Raw genomic sequence first — 20,344 nt, forward strand, 5'->3', positions numbered from 1 at the left:
CCGGTGGGGTCGCCACTGCACGATCTAACAGCCTGGGCCAGAGCACACGGAACAGGGAGAAGTCCTGCACAGGAAGTGAAAGCTCAACAGAGATCACACACCCTGTGGTACGTGATCCACCAGCCCAGCAGAGTCCAACCTGACCAGAAAGGTGGCTCCCCGGAGAAGCCCAAGACCTGAGGCAACCACACACACAAGGCACTAGAGGCCAACTGAGCAGTCACGGAGGGAGCCATATGAAATTGGCAACCACAGCAACATCCTAGTTAGTCATTAGTCTCAAACCGGTGGACTGTGAAACCCCCTGCCACAATGAATAAACACCAAAAAAAAAGATACCAGAAATACAAAAAATCAAGAAAGTACACCACCAAAAGTTAATAAATCTCAAACTCTAGATCCTATAGAACAAGAAGCCCTTGAAACAACTGATAAGGAATTTCGAGTGATAATTCTAAGGAAACTGAATGAGATACAAGAAAACTCAGCTAGACATCATGATGAAATGAGGAAAAGTATACAGGATCTGAAAGAGGAAATGTACAAGGAAATCAATGTCCTGAAAAAAAAATGTAGCAGAACTTGCTGAACTGAAGAAGTTATTCAGAGAAATAAAAAACACAACAGAGAGTTTAACCAGCAGGTTTGTCGAAGTTGAAGAGAGAACCTCTGAACTTGAAGATGGGCTGTTTGAAATAACACAAGCAAACAAAAAGAAAGAAAAAAGAATCAAGGACATTGAAGAAAATCTGAGAGAGATATCAGACAACCATAAGCGATCAAATATCCGAGTCATGGGTATTCCAGAAGGGGAGGAAAATGGAGATTCCATTGAAAACATATTCAACAAAATAGTGGCAGAAAACTTCCCAGGTATAGGAAAAATCACAGATCTTCAGATCCAGGAAGCTCAACGATCTCCAAATGTATTCAACCCAAAAAGACCTTCTCCAAGACATGTCATAGTCAAATTGGCAAAACTCAGAGACAAAGAGAGAATCTTAAAAGCTGCAAGAGAGAAGCGTCAAATCACCTATAAGGGAGCCCCAATCAGGTTAACATCAGACTTTTCATCACAAACCCTAAAAGCTAGAAAGGAATGGGATGATATTTTCAAAATACTAAAAGACAAAGACTGCCAGCCAAGAATACTCTACCCTGCAAGGCTATCATTCCGAAATGAGGGGCAAATAGTATATTTCTCAGACAAACAAAAACTGCGGAAGTTCACTATGACACGACCACCCTTACAAGAAATCCTCAAGGGAGTACTGGGTTTGGGTCCTGAAAAATAACTACCACTGCCATAAAAACCCAAGAAAAATCTAAACCCGCTAGTATAATAAAAATGGCATTCATGAAGAGAAAACAAGCTAACAAAAACACTATCTACAACCTAAGGAACCAACAAACACAGAAAACAAACAGTAAATCAGAAAGCAAGGAACAAAAGACACCTAAGACAACCAAACAACCAATAAAATGCTAGGAATAAATCAACACCTTTCAATAACAACTCTTAATGTAAAAGGCTTAAATTCCCCAATTAAAAGACACAGACTGGCTGACTGGATCAAAAAGCAGGACCCAACTATATGCTGCCTAACAAGAGACCCACCTCACCCATAAAGATTCACACAGACTAAGAGCGAAAGGATGGAAAAAGATTTACCATGCAAACAGAAAAGAAAAACGAGCTGGAGTAGCTATTCTTATATCTGACAAAATAGACTTTAAACTAAAAACCATAAAAAGAGAGAATGAGGGACACTATTTAATGATAAAAGGACTGATCCATCAAGAAGACATAACAATCATAAATATGTACGCACCCAATGTTGGAGCAGCCAGATTTATAAAACAAACTCTATTAGACCTAAAGAAGGAAATAGACACTAATACCATCATAGCAGGGGACCTGAACACCCCACTGTCAATATTAGACAGATCATCTAGGCAAAGAATCAGTAGAGAAACACAAGATCTAAACAAGACTCTAGACCAATTGGAATTGGCAGATATCTACAGAACATTCCACCCAACCATCTCAGAATATTCATTCTTCTCATCAGCACATGAATCATTCTCCAGGATAGATCACATATTAGGTCACAAATCAAGTCTCAATAAATTCAAAAAAATTGGAATTATCCCATGTATCTTCTCAGACCACAATGGATTAAAACTAGAAATTAATAACAAACGAAACTCCGGAAACTATACAAACACATGGAAATTAAACAGCATTCTACTTAATGACATATGGGTCCAAGAAGAAATCAAGCAGGAAATCAAAAAATTTATTGAAAATAATGAAAACAATGATACATCATACCAAAACCTGTGGGATACTGCAAAAGCAGTATTGAGGGGGAAATTTATTGCATTAAACGCTCACTTCAGGAGAACGGAAAGATGGCAAGTGAACAACCTAACACTTCACCTTAAAGAACTAGAAAAACAAGAACAATCCAAACCTAAAGTTAGCAGACGGAAAGAAATCATTAAGATCAGAGCAGAACTGAATGAAATTGAAAACCAAAAAACAATTCAAAAGATCAACGAATCAAAAAGTTGGTTTTTGAAAAGATAAATAAAATTGACAAACCATTAGCATGGCTAACAAAAAAAAGAAGAGAGAAGACTCAAATAACCAAAATTAGAAATGAAAAAGGCGATATTACAACTGATTCATCTGAAATACAAGGAATCATTCGAGACAACTATAAACAACTATACGCCAACAAATTTGAAAATCTGGAGGAAATGGATAAATTTCTGGACACACACAAGCTCCCAAAACTGAACCGTGAAGATGTAGAAAATTTGAACAGACCAATAACAATAAAGGAGATTGAAGCGGTTATCAGAAGGCTCCCAACAAAGAAAAGCCCAGGACCAGATGGATTCACAGCAGAATTTTACCAAACATTCAAAGAGGAATTGACACCGATTCTTTACAAACTATTCCAAAAGATTGAAACGGACGCAAATCTCCCAAACTCATTCTATGAAGCAAACATCATCCTGATACGAAAACCAGGTAAAGATATAACCAAAAAAGAAAACTACAGGCCAATATCCTTGATGAATATAGATGCAAAAATCCTCACTAAAATACTAGCAAACAGAATACAGCAACACATACATAAAATTATTCATCACGATCAAGTGGGATTCATCCCAGGGATGCAAGGTTGGTTCAACATACGCAAATCAATAAATGTGATACACCATATTAATAAACTCAAACACAAGGACCATATGATCATCTCTATAGATGCTGAAAAAGCATTTGATAAAGTTCAGCACTCATTCATTACAAAGACCCTCTATAAGTTAGGTATAGAGGGAAAGTATCTCAACATAATTAAAGCCATATATGCCAAACCCACAGCCAATATCATCCTGAATGGGGAAAAGCTGAAAGCTTTTCCTTTAAGAACAGGAACTAGACAAGGATGCCCACTCTCACCACTCCTATTCAACACAGTGTTGGAAGTACTAGCCAGAGCAATCAGAGAAGAGAAGGAAATAAAGGGCATCCAGATTGGAAAAGATGAAGTCAAACTGTCCCTGTTTGCAGATGACATGATCCTATATATCGAACAGCCTAAAACCTCTACAAAAAAACTGTTGGAATTGATAAATGATTTCAGCACAGTAGCAGGATACAAAATCAACACACAAAAATCAGTAGCATTTCTTTTCTCCAATAGTGAACATGCTGAAAGAGAAATCAAGAAAGCCTGCCCATTTACAATAGCCACCAAAAAAATAAAATACTTAGGAATAGAGTTAACCAAGGAGGTGAAAAATCTCTATAATGAGAACTACAAACCACTGCTGAGAGAAATTAGAGAGGATACAAGAAGATGGAAAGATATCCCATGCTCTTGGATTGGAAGAATCAACATAGTGAAAATGTCCATACTACCCAAAGTGATATACAAATTCAATGCAATCCCCATCAAAATTCCAAAGACATTTTTCTCAGAAATGGAAAAAACTATCCAGACATTTATATGGAACAATAAAAGACCACGCGTAGCCAAAGCAATGCTGAGCAAAAAAAATAAAGCTGGAGGCATAACACTACCTGACTTTAAGCTATACTACAAAGCTATAATAACCAAAACAGTATGGTACTGGCATAAAAACAGACACACTGACCAATGGAATAGAATAGAGAATCCAGAAATCAACCCACACACTTACTGTCAGCTGATCTTTGACAAAGGCACCAAGCCTATTCACTGGGGAAGGGACTGCCTCTTCAGCAAATGGTGCTGGGATAACTGGATATCCATATGCAGGAGAATGAAACTAGATCCATACCTCTCGCCGTATACTAAAATCAACTCAAAATGGATTAAGGATTTAAATATACACCCTGAAACAATAAAACTTCTTAAAGAAAACATAGGAGAAACACTTCAGGAAATAGGACTGGGCACAGACTTCATGAATACGACCCCAAAAGCACGGGCAACCAAAGGAAAAATAAACAAATGGGATTATATCAAACTAAAGAGCTTCTGCACAGCAAAAGAAACAATTAAAAGAGTTAAAAGACAACCAACAGAGTGGGAGAAAATATTTGCAAAATATATATCTGACAAAGGATTAATATCCAGAATATATAAGGAACTCAAACAACTGTACAAGAAGAAAACAAGCAACCCAATTAAAAAATGGGCAAAAGAGTTAAATAGGCATTTGTCTAAGGAAGATATACAAATGGCCAACAGACATATGAAAAAATGCTCAACATCACTCAGCATCCGGGAAATGCAAATCAAAACCACATTGAGATACCATCAACTCCAGTTAGGATGGCTAAAATCCAAAAGACTGTGAACGATAAATGCTGGCGAGGTTGCGGAGAAAAAGGAACTCTCATACATTGTTGGTGGGACTGCAAAATGATGCAGCCTCTATGGAAAATGGTATGGAGGTTCCTCAAACAATTGCAGATAGATCTACCATACGACCCAGCTATCCCACTGTTGGCAATATACCCAGAGGAATGGAAATCATCAAGTTGAAGGTATACCTGTTTCCCAATGTTTATCGCAGCACTCTTTACAATAGCCAAGAGTTGGAACCAGCCCAAATGCCCATCATCGGATGAGTGGATACGGAAAATGTGGTACATCTACACAATGGAATACTACTCAGCTATAAAAACGAATGAAATACTGCCATTTGCAACAACATGGATGGACCTTGAGAGAATTATATTAAGTGAAACAAGTCAGGCACAGAAAGAGAAATACCACATGTTCTCACTTATTGGTGGGAGCTAAAAATTAATATAGAAATACACATACACACACACACACACACACACACACACACAAAAAAACCGGGGGGGGGGGGGGGGGAAGAAGACATAACAACCACAATTATTTGAAGTTGATACGACAAGCAAACAGAAAGGACATTGTTGGGGGGGAGGGCGAAGGGAGGGAGGTTTTGGTGATGGGGAGCAATAATCAGCCACAATGTATATCGACAAAATAAAATTTAAAAAAAAAAATTAAATAAATAAAAAAATTTAAAAAAAAAAATAAATAAGTTGCTAATACTTGAGGAATCTGGTTCAAAGGTACATGGGAATTCTTTGTACTACTTGTGCAACTTTTCTGTAAGTCTGAAAGTATTTCAAAATAAAAGTTTTAAAACATGCTGTTAGATGATGGGGTAGAGATTCCTTTGACCCCTTTTCCAGGGACAGTGGCATACCTCGCCTTGTGTGAGGAAGTTGGCCATCAGTGCCCCCTTCACAGCATTGTCCATATCACAATCTGAGAAGATGATGAGTGGAGATTTGCCTCCAAGTTCCAAGGTAACCGGCTTGATCCCTTTCGCTGACATCTCCATGATCTTACAGAATAAGAACAAAGCATCCAGAAGTTGTTTAACACAGTTAGACTGCATAAAAGCCAACTAGACCCTGAGCCTACAAAGTCATCTTGAACTGAGTATGACCTGCAGCTCTATTACCATCAATATACTCTGCCCTTTGTCTAGTTAAAATATTCTTTTCCAGAAAACTGAACAGGATTCATAAACTGCACTTCACATTCTGAAGAGGGAGTTCATCCAAAAATATATTGTCAATTTACAGGTAGAAATTCTTTTGTGTTAGTGTTATTGTGTTTAAGGCTGACAGAGCTAAGAACACAATTTAAGATCAAAATAATGAATGTGAACCTGAGAAAATACCCTTCCTTCTACACATGAAATTAAATCACTAAATAATACAAGTGGCAGTCCAGGTCCCTGCCCACTCAGACACATCACCTCCTCAGGCAGAAATGAAGACTTCGACCCCCACGTGGCTTAACACAAGTCAGCCCATGTGTGCACCCCTCCCCCTTCACACTTTTACAGGAAGCTTCAGATCTTTCACCAATAAAATCTCCTGTCTCATTCCTAATACAAGCTAGGTAAAATCAGAAGAGAAGCCTCCAAAATGTACTATGGGTAGTATATTTTGCCATATCTAGATGCCATTTAAATTAAACAGTACTAGTTTTATCATCACCTTTGCACCAGTGGGCACACTTCCAGTAAAGGAGATTTTGGCCACATCACGATGCTGACACAGAAACTGGCCTGTGGTGGCCCCTCCTTGCACCACATTGAAGAGCCCAGGAGGCATCCCAGCTTCAGTATAGATTTCAGCCAGTAGCAATACAGAAACAGGAGTGAAGGGAGAAGGTTTAAAGATCATGGCGTTACCTGTATAAACACAAAACATCAACACAAAAAGACTTCTTAAGACTGGTGATCCTCTGAGGACAAGACTAGGGGACAATTCAAGAACAACTCCAACTGTTTCCTACTCATCCATCAAATCCTAGACAAAAATGTTATTAATAAGTAAACATATCTTGTCCTTCCCACTAAGTTTCTCTCATTAAATAGACTCCAAACCATACACTCACCCAGTCTCAAACAATAATACCTTCCACTTGCAAATCTGGGCCTTTTCACATATTATCTCATGCATTTAATACTTTCAACAGTAGCATGAAGTAAGTATGATTAGTCCTATTTTATAAAAGTTGAAATTGAAGGCCAGAAAGGTTCATTTGACGAGAATCCCCAAAGTTAGTGACTTAATTTTGACACTATTTCTCCTCTATTACAGCTGCCTCTCAGGCAGGAATATACTAAAACAAGAACACACAATAGGAACAGAACAAAAACTGTATTTCAATACAATCATCTACTAATGCTTTTTTAAATTATAGTTTTTTCTAAGATATAGTAAGTCTTCTTTTCCCACAGATTACTCTCTTTAAATAATACAGGTTCCCTAGGGCTGGCCCATGGCTCACTTGGGAGTGTGTGGTGCTGATAACGCCAAGGCCACGGATTTGGATCCCTATATAGGGATGGCCGGTTAGCTCACTTGGGAGAGCGTGGTGCTGACAAAACCAAGTCAGGGGTTAAGATCCCCTTACCTGTCATCTTTTTAAAAAAAGGAAAAATAGTATAAATTCCCTGTAAAAGCCAGCTGCTCCCCGCCTAAAAAAATAGTATAAAAAACTGTTTTTAAGTCAATCAGCCAAAGCTTCTCTGATGGAAGCTTTGTTTATCATCCCTCTTAAGATGCAAATGAAGAAAGAAGTTTATCTTCTGCTTCCTAAATAAAGTAAAACTCCTAAGTGCTCCTCCTACCTAGAAATTCTTATCCAGAAAGGAAGAGAACTCATGAGTACCACAAATCTAATTCAACAGGAAAAATTAACTTTCTTCCTTCTATATGCAAAAAAAGTTAAATGAGGGGCCGGCCCGTGGCTCACTCGGGAGAGTGCGGTGCTGATAACACCAAGGCCCCGGGTTCGGATCCCATATAGGGATGGCCGGTTCGCTCACTGGCTGAGCGTGGTGCTGATAACACCAAGTCAAGGGTTAAGATCCCCTTACCGGTCATCTTTTAAAAAAAAAAAAAAAGTTAAATGAAAAAATGGGAATATCTAGACACGATCTGTATGTGCAACCTACACTGTAAGCTCCTGGAATGGCAAGGCAAGGAAGGAATGGAACCATGCCCTCCGAGGCTGTGAATATCCCAGATCAGGCCCTCTCTGCTTTGAAACGTGTGTTTATGGAGAGGCGAGGGGTAGAGAACGGGAGAGAACAGATAGCTCACATGTGGAAGAATAATTCATTCTTACCACAAGCTAAAGCTGGAGCAGACTTCCAACAGGCAATCTGAAAGGGGTAGTTCCATGCTCCTATTCCCACACATACCCCGAGTGGTTCTCTTCTGGTGTAACCAAAGGATCCGCCTGGGAGCTGGATATGTTCACCTACGGAAAGCAGAGGAGTAAAGAAGAATGCAGGTCTGTGCTCCCTATTTCACCAGTACCTGCACAAGCACACCAGTCTGACTTGTAATCCAGTCAGACCAGCCTCCTCACTGCTCCAATACACCAAGCTTGCCCCGTCTCCGTTCCTTGATCCATTCTAGTCATTCTGACACTGGCTTCCACATTTTCTCTCCACAAAAACAATCCTACCTATCCTTCAAACACTTGTTCCTTCAACTTAATTTAATTTTCTAAACACTTAACTGAGCCTCCATTAAATAACTTAGATGAAATGAAACAAAACTGAGGGGAAGACTCAGCAACAGGGGAAGATTCTGAGGACCCTAAAACCTCAGACTTCTGGCTCCCACAGCCCTCCTGGGTCCTACCAACATCCAGTATGAATTGTCATAAACTTTATAAATAGTCAAAGAATTTTTGGCTAAATAGGTGAAACTGGTAAATACGACATGCTAACTCTTGTTGAGAACTTGTTTTTCAGCAACTTGGTCTAAAGCTCAGATACCATGCTAGGTGCTTTAACATGCATTACCTCATTTAATACTTAAAACAACACAAGAAGGTAGGGATTTTATCTCCAGTTTAGATAAGGAAAGATAAACTAATTCCCAGGCTACCCAGGTAGAAAGTGATGAACCCAGGACTTTAACCCAGGCCTGTCTCAATTCAAAAATCTTTGCCCTTCACCACTAGGCTCTGCTCTTCTGCCTCATTGTCAGCCAGACACAGAAGGCCAAGCGAGGGCTTACCAGCCATGGATCCAGCCAAACCTGCATAGTACTCCAGGCACTGCCAGGAAATGTCAATGTCCAAACGGGCCTCAAAGATGGACTTGCCATTGTTGATGGTCTCCACAGTGGCAATTTCATCCCTCCGTTCCTTTGGGTAAAACAGAAAACTAGATATAAGACATACTACAATATGTCTCAATGTATTTAATGTTTAAATAGAATACGCTGCTCAATTTTAAAAATATAAACAGCCTACACTTAAAATAAAAGGAACGGGAACGTTACATTTGGAAGAGAGATAAAAGCTTACTGCTAAATAGCAGCCCTGTTCTCCCCCGCAAGTTAAACAATTAACAAAGATAAAGATTTAAGATGAGAAAAGAACTTTTGAGAAATGAATGTTATATGTGCATGTATATAAATGTGTCTACATATTTGTGCATACATGGTAAGAAAGAACAGTCCTTAGGGAAGTTATACAAAATAGCCTAACACAAAATTGGCATTTAAGAGGTTATAACACACATCGCTTTAATTCACCCAAAGAAATGTAGCATATTCTTTTCTAATACTTCCTAATACTCAGCACTATTATTTTCAAATACTGTTTCTAGTTCTGGCCTCTACAACTCACTAAGGATAGACTCTAGAGATGGTTGAGGATGAGCTTAAGGTTTAGGATATTAGACCTTTAAAAGAAAGCCTAAATAATGCCTTTCTTTGGCCTGATGAAGATAAAAGAATTGAATATGTTAAATAATAGACCAATGCTATTATGGACCCAATTTAAAATAAACAATAGGGTGAATACCAGAACATAATAAAAGATGAATTGAATAACTGACAAGAAGGAGCATTCTGTTATTAAAAGTGATAAGCAGGAAGGCTGACCAGAAGCAAAATGGAATGCAACAGAAACTAACACAAGCATCTATCCACAATACAAATCTCAGAAAAGATGAAAGTAGGGATATGAAAATCATATGAAATACAGGAAAGGACAGTTTGATAGAGAGATCTGGAAATGTTGTATTTCTATAGAGAGCAGAGGTGTAAAGTGCTTTTATTCATTCATTCTGCATTCATTACTAAGAAAAAGAGTACCAATCTAGTCTCTGCCTTGAGGAATTTACTTCTAAAAGGGGAAGTTAGTAAATTCTAAATAAATATTACAATTAATGAATAGACATGTTTCTTCAGAAAGGATCATTTGTTCACGTTCAAACAAGGTCTAAATTAAACTCTCTTTTCAACCAATAATCCACCTTCTTCTTTTTTCCTGATTCTATACTCACCAAAACAACCTTTTAACAATTAACTTGCTTCCCAATATACTGACAATACAAAGAGGGTATCTAGGAGGACAACAAGCAACAATTCTTAAACCAGATATAAATTATTCCCCTTTCTTGAATTTGCTGAGCATGATTTAGACGAAACAGTTTTCCAAAGGTATGATCAACCATGAGTAGTTGAAATTTTGTTTCTAGACAGCAAGAGGGAAACTAGGCTATAAAAAAGAAGTAAGTACTAGCTCACTAATCAGTGAAATAAAGTGATGAATCAACATAGAACATTTCAAAACATGAAGAGATGTTATACCAGCAACAGTGAAACAGAGTTCTACTTCCACTTTAGTTCAAGAGTGAACAAACAAGAACTACTTTAATGTGTAACCATCACTACTAAACCCTGGAATATTTACTAAGAGAGTAAGAAAGTTTTACTCCTGAGATATATTTTTTTAAATAATGGATAAGCAAATAGCTTTCGGGACTGTTTCAAAGTTTCAACCCTCAGAGAAAATTCAATTTACTAGCCGGTCTTGGGAAATTTTTCCTGTCTTATTCTATTATTCTCCACCCTTACAGAAAAGTTTATGTACTGAAGATCATTATGAAATATTTTGACATACCACATAAGGATCATCAGAAAATATTCCTGACAAAAATGACCTAGGAGTCCAAGTGGATCTCTACTAATAGTTAACAGTGCTTTGGGGAAAATGGGATTCCTTTCTCCTGAAGTAGAGGGCAGAGGGAGAAGGGGAAAGCACCACAAATTTTCTGCCTACTACTATTGCAACAGCAACCACAAGATAAAATTGTCCACCATAACAATGCATTGCCACAAGTATTTCTTGGGAAATATGTGCTTTGCATCTAACCGTATTTCTCCTCTATACCACCCTGCTTCACAGCATGACATCACCAGCTTCCACTGGAATGACAGACAAGAAGGAGAGAACAGTCATTTTTCCTTTCACCTCAAACCCCTCAGCAGGCCCTATTCTTTATAAAATAGCCATAAAGCAAAAACACACCCATTAAAATCCTGACAAGCCTTGAGCCCCCTTGTTTCTAGAGTAAAAATGTCCCAAGTTTTGATGAACCTTTACACTTATTACTTATACGACCTTAGACAAGCTTTTTAACCTTTTGAGTTTGTTTTCTCTTTTGTTAAACAGGTAACATAACAGCTACATCTCAAGATGCTTTTGATAATTAATACAATTACATACAAACACCATCTCGTGGAGAAGGAAGGGAGGGGAGAGATGAATTATAGTACAATTGAGAAAATGCTAAAGATATAAGTGCAAAAGACAAGAAAAACAAAGGAATAGCACCAAATTTAGTGTCACAGCGTATGCAAAACTATCGGGTATAAGAGTGCACACATGGCCAAGGAAGTAGGGCCAGCAGTGCAGGAGAACTGGGGCTCGGTGTGCAAAGAGGGAAAAGGATGAGGCTGGAGAAACAGGGCTGACCATGAAGGGCCAGGAGGCCTCATTAGGGAAGGGGGTGTTGGGGGGGTATTGGCAGCTTTACTCAGGACAGTGCTATGGTGAAATGTGCGCTTCCAGGAGGATCACCCTGGTGGCACTGTATAAGACAAACTGACTTGGGCCAGGGCTGGAGGCAAACAGATAATATATATACACAATCTTTTCTTATTTAAATAGAGTTGTCATGGTTTTAAAGAAGTCTCCCTTTCCTTTTAAGCCAAATGATAGCTACTTTCATTAGGATACCCCAACTGAAAAATGATTGGGTCCCACAGACAAAATCTTCACAATCTGGTAAAAGTACCAAAGGATTCAAAGTAAAAATGAGAACATATGATCAATAAACATATAGGAAAAATGTTTATTTCCATGAAGTATCAATAGGCTTCTGGCCAAGATGTAGTAACAGGAATCAGATTTATTCTCCTGCCTTAAATGAGTAAAAACACCAGATAAAATACATGAAGCAACAATTATCAGACACTGGCCAGCTCAGGGAAGTGATTCCTGAGAGAAGGAAAACAATGAGGTGAGCCCTGTAATAGCTGCAGCCTACTGCCTAGAGTCTTCAGGCCACAGAGCAGGGAAAAGGAACCTAGGCGGGGAAAATACTCTGTTGGTAGAAAATTCTCCATGAATATCTTGACATTTCTGCATGGTCCAGGCTTTCCAAACAAAGGACAATAACAAGCTGATTCAATAGCAAACACTTTGGAAGGCACAAATATTGTCTCCCTAAAGATGGGAGACCTCTGGAGAGATTTGGAGATGTGAAGCTCTTGACATCCTGTTTCTGGAGACACCTGCCTACATTATAGGGTATAAACCTAGTGACACCTTCCCTCTCAACACTGGAGGAGATGTGCTTAATTAGTAATCTCCCTCTCTCCAGAGGAGAGGATGGGCAGATGTGCCAGCAATCCCTATGTAAATCAAGCCTCATAACTGCAGGGTTCCTCTCCTATGCTATAACCACTGCATGCATAGGTTAACACCTGGCTCTCACTGCATCCCCCTGGGGGGACTAGGGGTCAGAAAACTAGTGCTAAGGTAATGCTCTGGCTGCTGCATTTTGCTGTAATAAACCATCTTTTTACCTGATCAAAAAAGCTTTGTGTCTCCTGTCAAGAAAACACACACACACACACACACACACACACACACACACACACTCCCCCCCCCCTCTCTCTCGCAAGCAGGGTAACTCTCAGGCCCTTCACAGTTTTTGATTTAATATACTTATGACAAAAAATTGCCACAGTCCTACTACTCAGAAATATCCATGACTCATATTTCAATGTATATTCTTCTGAATTTTCTAACTTTCTATAAAGAGAATCTAGTACTTTTGTTTTTTAAAACTTAAAAAATTTAACTTTTTTTTCCCTAGGAAGGTAACATCTACGAATCTATGAAATCTTCCCAGGCAATTAAGGTGGACTTAAGAATCATTAGAAGAAAAAGTAAAAAGGAAACAAGTACACAAACCTGTTTTAAAAAGGAAAGGAGACAAATGACAAAAAGTACATTATAACTCAAAAGAAAGACAGAAAAGAAAACTTGCCAAGGGAAAGATGTCCAAGAGCCAAGAGCCAGATGGGAATTACTAAATAAAAGCTTGTTTTACATACCAAGGTGAGCATGTGGAAATGTTTTCCCACGTCATAAAAATGTAATAACCTAATGCTGCATCAAAGTCTAACTGCAACTCATTACAAAGAACCCTCAAAGCAATTTAAGAGGAGTTTTCTTGAAGTGACAAATTAAAACATACCCTTATTATCCTGGCAGCCTCCAAAAGGATTCGGCAACGTTCCATGCCAGATTTTTGACTCCATATTTTAAAGGCAGCCTTTGCATTTTGAACAGCCAAATTTACTTCCTTTTCTCCTGAACATGTGAAAGTAGCTATCACTCGGCCTATAAAGAAGGGAAAAGTCAGTTTTATCTCAAATTCTTGCCACACATTTAAATAAAATATTATGTATCAATATTCTCTTAGGGATCCCCTTCCTGTTTTCAAGTATGGTTTGATTTAGTGACCACCTCTATACCAGCAGTTCTTAACTATTTTTTGCAGTCACTGGCCCCTCAGAGTCTGATAAAAATTGCAGACCTTGCTCCACAAAAATGTACTTACCCACATCACAGAACTACAGAGAGATCATGTCCCCTGCCCTAAACTCACTGTGAATTTAGGGTTATGAACCCCTGCCATCCTCTATTTCATAGTTGGGTTGACTAACATTAACTTTCTATATATCATTTCGCAACGGATCTTCACACTGTCTCAGAATCTCAGGGGTCTTGCAAAATCAAAGTTGAAAGTAATTAATCTACTGGTCTTTGAATTCTGATTTTAAATCCCTTATCTATGTTCTATGTAAGTTATAATACTGATACTTAATGAATATGGTTAATAAACAGTAATATCAAGGAACAATATTCCTAAAAGCTATAAAATATTTTTCTCAAAAAAACACAGTCTCTCCTTTTCTTACTCCAACTTTATTCACTATCCCTATTCTGGTGCAAAATATGAAACAATCAGTTTTTCTAGACCCATAGCCCAAGGGTTGTAACCAACTCTACTAACAAGAATTCTTTTAACTACACCAAATAAGCAGTTCCTTTTCACAAGAACTCCTGGGACTCTTCTTCCAGAGAGATTTCACAAATCTATGATTTCTGTTACAAACTTGAATAGTCAGTTGATAAAGTCAGTGTCTGAAGATGACACACATTGTAGGCAGTTAAAATAAAGAGCAATTTTTCTTTCTCTTTGTATCAGTGTGGAGGCATGAGAAGCTGTTTCCTCATATGTAAAGGAGGGTTGTGATGATCTCCGTGGCCCCTTGCTTTTCTGACAAGTCACTGCTCTGTGGTTTAGTGTGGATGGTCAATCCTAAATTCTCTAGGCACCTGAAATTCAGTTTAATTGCTCTGGCTCCATGCCCTTCGGGTTTACACAAAATATTTACTTTTCCCCCCACAAATATTCCATGAAACCCAGCAAAACAAAACAAAAACAAAAAGCAAAAAACAAACAAAAAACCCTCTTCTTCCTTAGCTTTGTGTCACAGTTTTCAGAGGAAATCCAGCGCCCAGCAAAGTGTTTGGCACACATTAAGCATTGGAGAAAAAAGTTTCAGATAGGCAGAATGAGTAACTTGTGGAATCTAATGAACAGATAGTGGGTACAGTTAAAAATACTGTATTGTATACTTGAAATGTGCTAAGAGTATAGATCTTAAATGTTCTCACCACACACACACACAAAAAGGCAACTATGAGAGGTAATGGATATGCTAACTGGCCTGATTGTGGTAATTAATAGATCTGCAACATAACCAGCGCCACTTTAGACAAGCCCAAGTACAAAATGGTGCCGCCCACCTCCTCCCCTTCCCCTCTTCCTTTTACGAGAAGCCTCCTGATTTAGAAACAACTTTCTGGCTTCTGCATCAGTGCAGTTCTCCACCCAGTTACATCAACCTAATGGTCCCTCCCCCTGTACATTTCGCACCCAAAAGCTAATATAAACCCTTGCAAAGCCATTGTTGGGGCTGTCTACCATTTTCAGGGTAGCCATGGGCTCTGTGCCACTCTGAGCACAGCCCAGCAGATTTCTTTCTTTAATACAGCTTGAACAGTACCCGGCATCTCGGCTCACTTTCTTTCATTATGGTGCCGAAACCCGGGAAGGGTTTTGGCCGACATTGTGGATGATCCCCTCTCTCTGGGGGTGACTGGCCCTTGGCCGCCCTTTCCGGACCTGCTGGAACCAGGTACACTAGGGACTCTCTCTCCTTTTGCTGTTTCAGACCAATGCATCCAACATCAGCCTCAATTCAGGGTAAGTCAGTGGGTCTGTCCTGCCTACTTCTACAGTTCCCCTGACTACTCTCTCTACGACTCAGGTCTCTACGAAGCCCAGGCGCCTGGCCGAGTCCCCCAGCTATTGAAGGATGCTTCATTAGCGGGTCATGGCTTTTTTTCTCTTGAAAAAAAGGTGGGCAGCAGAGAGGACACTCTTTGTTCGCACGCTTCTTCTTCCAGGACTGACTGCCCTTTCTCACCCTCTAAATGGGATCCTTGCGATCCAAACCTCCACACTTTACGCCCTTGGGCCGTCTCCTGGCCAATTTCTTGGCCTTCAGGGAGACACTGAACCTAAACATCCCATCCCCTTTTCTACTGTACTCCACGCTCTATGCCTCTGGGCCGCTCTACACCTCTGGGCTTTCTCCTGGCCAATTTGTTGGCCTCCGGAGAGACATTAAAACTCAAACGCCTCGTTACAATGGATCCCAGTGGCCACAAGATGGCATTCAATTTAGACACTCACTGAAACGGCAAAAGCTATAGAGATTCCTTGTTCAGGACTTTTCCTATCTCTGAATGTGTTCTTCTCTCTGTCAAAACTGTCCTATGTGTCAAAATCTCCTAGCTCATGCTCAACCTCTCCTTCCAGACTCGTATCAATCTTCTGATCCGTCAGCCCTCCACGTTTCTCTCTCTCCCCTCTACCTGGCCTCGAGATGCTTGTCCTCAGCCCAACCCCTCTCCTTCTCCTCCTTCACCAGGTAACAACCCTGCCTCAGCTCCAGCTTTTTATAACCCTTCCGTGAAGTGGCTGGGACGGAAGGAATTGTCCAAGTCCATGTACAGGGAGCAGGTCTGGATGGCGGCTCAGGTACATGCTCAAAATAATAGTCAGCCTGTGGGATCCGTTGCTGTTCCTTGCACGGACCCAAATTGGAATTACCAGGCTGGCCATGGGGATCAGGATCTCCAGGATAATATGATCACACACCTACTTCATGGCCTCCAAAAGGCTACTCACAAGTCAGTCAATTATGACAAGCTTAGAGAGATCACACAGAGACCCACTGAAAATCCCAGCGAGTTCCTAACCCACCTCTCTGAGTCTTTACATGAATACACACGTATAGACCCAAACTCCCCTGCAGGCATGGCCCTCTTACACTCTCATTTCATTACCCAATCAGCCCCTGATATTCGAAAAAACTATAAAAGAGATCAGGCCAAATACTAGCTCCTGGCTAATGCCATCCAAGGCTCAAATACTCCAAAGCTGGCTGCCTCAAGGGACAAGCCACCCGGGGAACTGCTTCAAATGCAGTCAACTGGGCCACTCAGTATGGGCCTGTCATAACCCATCCTCACTGCAAATGGCCAGGTCACTGGGGGATTGACTGTGCCACTTGCCAGAGAGGGAGTGGCCCAGTTCCCAACCTACAGCCTTTGGCTTCTCAGCCATCCCTACCGGAGCTTCTCGGCTTTGCCCAAGAGGAGGACTGATGATGCCCAGGGCCTGAGGCCCCCATGGAGATTACCATACGTGAGCCACGGTAACTTGCTTCATGGCAGGTAAGCCAATTTCTTTTGTCACTGATACAGGCGCCATTTTCTCTACCCTTCCTGAGAATGCAGGACCAACAACCCTGTCCTCTATCACAATAGTAGGGGTCACGGGATCAGAATACCGTCCACGTCCACGGATCACTCAACCCCTTTCCTGCACCCTAAATCACACCCCATTCACATACAAATTCTTAAAAATACACTCAACCCCTTTCCTGCACCCTAAATCACACCCCATTCACACACAAATTCTTAAAAATGCCTCAATTCCCAGCCCCCTTTCTGGGATGGGATGTTCTTTTCAAATTCAAAGCTACTCTTACCCTAAACACTTTAACTCCAGCTACAATGCTCCTGTTACAGGCTGCACCCAGATCTGGCCCCTGAGGCTTCCACCTTCCCCTTCCCCTCAGACAAGGTTAATGCCTAGTATGGGAAGCTTCTTCTCCCTCCATTGCTATGCACCATTCCCCTATCCTTGTTAAGTTGTGGAACCCCTCTTTGTTCCCTAATGTCCCACAGTACCCCATCACTAACAAACACCTAAGAGGCTTAAAACCCATGGTACACAAACTTCTTTCTTCTCATCTCTTTCGGCTCACCCACTCACCTTTCAATATACCCATCCTTCCTGTTATAAAGCCTAACAGCTCATACCATTTAGTACAGGACTAATCCTGACACACGTCGTCATTCATATTGTTTAGTACAGGACTAATCCTGACATGCACTGTTCCCAACAACTTACTTGGGCAGTACTACCTCAGGGGTTTTGGGATAGCCCCCACTTTTGTGGCAGGCCTTAGCTCAAGACTTATCTGAACTTCCCCCTCAACCTCTAGCACTTTAATACAATATGTGGATGACATCCTCCTTTGTAGCCCCTCCTATGAGGATTCACAGGCCCACACTGTTGCTCTCCTTAATTTCCTGGCCTCCAGGGGATATCCAGTGTCCCCAGCAAGGCCCAAATTTCTTCTCCTTCAGTTCAAGAGTCTAATTTCTGAACTCCCTACTCCTACCACAAAGTGTGAAATCCTTTCTTTCTTGGGGCTTGCAGGGTATCTTCACCTATGGATTCCTAACTTTGGCATGCTAGCTAGCAAAGCCACTTTATGGGGCAGCCAAAGGGGATCCTGCCATTCCTTTAGATCCCACAAAGCTCATTCATTCTCCCTTCCAGTGATTAAAAGCCGCTCTCCTTACAGTCCCAGCTGTATCTCTCTGAAACCTATTTCATCCTTTTATCCTGACATCACCAAAACCCAAAGATTGGCAGTCGGGGTTTTGGGACAAAAAGCAGGAGATATTTTCTCCCTGGTTGCATACCTCTCTAAACAACCAAATGCCACATCTCGAGAATGGGCCCTAGTTTACTGGCCTTGGCGGCAGCAGCCCTTTTACCATAAGAAAGCTCTAAACTAACTTTTAAACAACAGTCAAAACCTTCTCAGCCATGAGGCCAAGTCAATTCTCTCCCTTTCCTGCCTACAACTTATTCACCTTACTTTCATTGAAAACTCCCAGTTCTCCTTTAAACCTTGCCCTCCCTTAAAATCCAGCCATTCTCATCCCAAAACACTCATGACACTTAGAACATAATTGCATGGAGGTTTTAGGCCTCTTTCTCAGTCCCTTTCCACACATCTCCCCCCATCCCACTACACAGTTCATAGATGGGAGCGCCACCTCCACACCTGCCCCCTGGGCAGCTTATGCCATAGTAAATCTAACACAAGCTATTGAGGCTGCACAACTCCCAAAGGAGGTTGGGGTTATACACTGTAAAGGACACCAAACCTCCAATGACCCCACAGCCCAGGGAAACAAACTGGCGGATCTAACTGCAAAACAGGCTGCTCAATCACCAGGCCCCCACTCTTCCTCTCCTGCTCAGGTCCTTCTCATGGCCCCTAAGCTCTTATCCCAATACACACTCTAAGAAATACCACACCTCCAATAGTTGCGACCACAGAGAAAGGACAACTGGTATACTCTCTCTGGTTGCTATGTCCTACCTACTACACAAGCTGAGCAAATCCTCTCAGATTTCCATAATTCAGTTCATATAGGCTATAAACCCCTACTACGTTTTCCTCAGCCCTTATATTACTCTCCCCACAAAAGGACATGCTATCTTCTAACCTTAGTAGATACCTTTTCAGGTTGGATTGAGGCTTTTCCCTGCACTTCAGAGGATGCTACAGCAGTAACACATGCTCCCACCTCAGAAATCATCCCTCGTTTTGGCCTCCCCACCAGTCACTCGCTCACCTACGGGCTGCCCCTCACAAGTCCACAGGCCTCAGCCCCCTCGAACTTATGTATGGTAGGCCCTTCACTCTCACACCTCTCCCTTCCAGCTCATCACCTTTAGGCCAGTATCTCCGTACTCTTTCGCTCATTAGGGATCTTCTTAGGGAACAGGCCAAACTTCTATCACCTCATCCTTTCCCCACCACCCTCTTAGACTTTAAACTGAGCCCGGGACAGCAAGTGTCTATTAAAATCTGAATCCCAAAGCCTCTCTGGCCACGTTGGGAAGGGCCTTATACAGTGCTTCTCACCACTCCCCTGGCAGTAAAAGTACTAAGAAAGGCCCCCTTGGTATCACTTATCCTTGGTAAAACTAGCACCTGAGACTTTACGCAAAAATCTGTTGACACCAAGCCAGAGGGGTCCCTCTACTCAATGCCCAACCCAACATCTCTCCTAACACTTTATCCATTTTAGGACCCACAAAACTGAAAATCCCCAGGACCTCCGCTCTTCCCCCAATCCCAGAAGAAGGATGATCTTTCCCCCAGCAATTATCCTCTCACTCTTGCAGGCCTGCTTCATGTCCTTCACACAAGAGCTACTATTATAGTATCTGTTCTAGTACTTGCTACAGGATTGGCAGCAGCTGCCCCAGAACAGTATAACATTATAGGAAGATTTCTCCTGGCACTTTTTTACCTCCTATCAGTAGGATGCTTCTTAGCAATGTCATTGTGACAATGTGCCCTTTAAATTCTTTTGGCTCCCTAACCCTTCGCATCCTTCCCATGTTTTTCCTCCTACCTCAATGCTCCCCCTTACCTAGA

At 41.0% G+C, this 20,344-nt stretch overlaps 1 protein-coding gene across 1 annotated transcript in view; it reads right to left on the bottom strand.

Moving 5' to 3' along the window:
* The window catches only part of ALDH9A1 (aldehyde dehydrogenase 9 family member A1), a 37,884-nt gene that overhangs the window by 15,114 nt on the left and 2,426 nt on the right, over positions 1-20,344 (bottom strand). The window contains exons 2-6 of the mRNA XM_063106632.1: positions 13,645-13,790; positions 9,101-9,230; positions 8,196-8,330; positions 6,554-6,750; positions 5,749-5,889 (exon numbers count right to left, since the gene is read on the bottom strand). Of these exons, the coding sequence (XP_062962702.1) occupies positions 5,749-5,889; positions 6,554-6,750; positions 8,196-8,330; positions 9,101-9,230; positions 13,645-13,790 (749 nt within the window). The remainder of the gene's footprint in view (positions 1-5,748; positions 5,890-6,553; positions 6,751-8,195; positions 8,331-9,100; positions 9,231-13,644; positions 13,791-20,344) is intronic.

This window comes from Cynocephalus volans, chromosome 8 (genome assembly GCF_027409185.1).
Source record: "Cynocephalus volans isolate mCynVol1 chromosome 8, mCynVol1.pri, whole genome shotgun sequence".
NCBI classification, from domain to species: domain Eukaryota; kingdom Metazoa; phylum Chordata; class Mammalia; order Dermoptera; family Cynocephalidae; genus Cynocephalus; species Cynocephalus volans.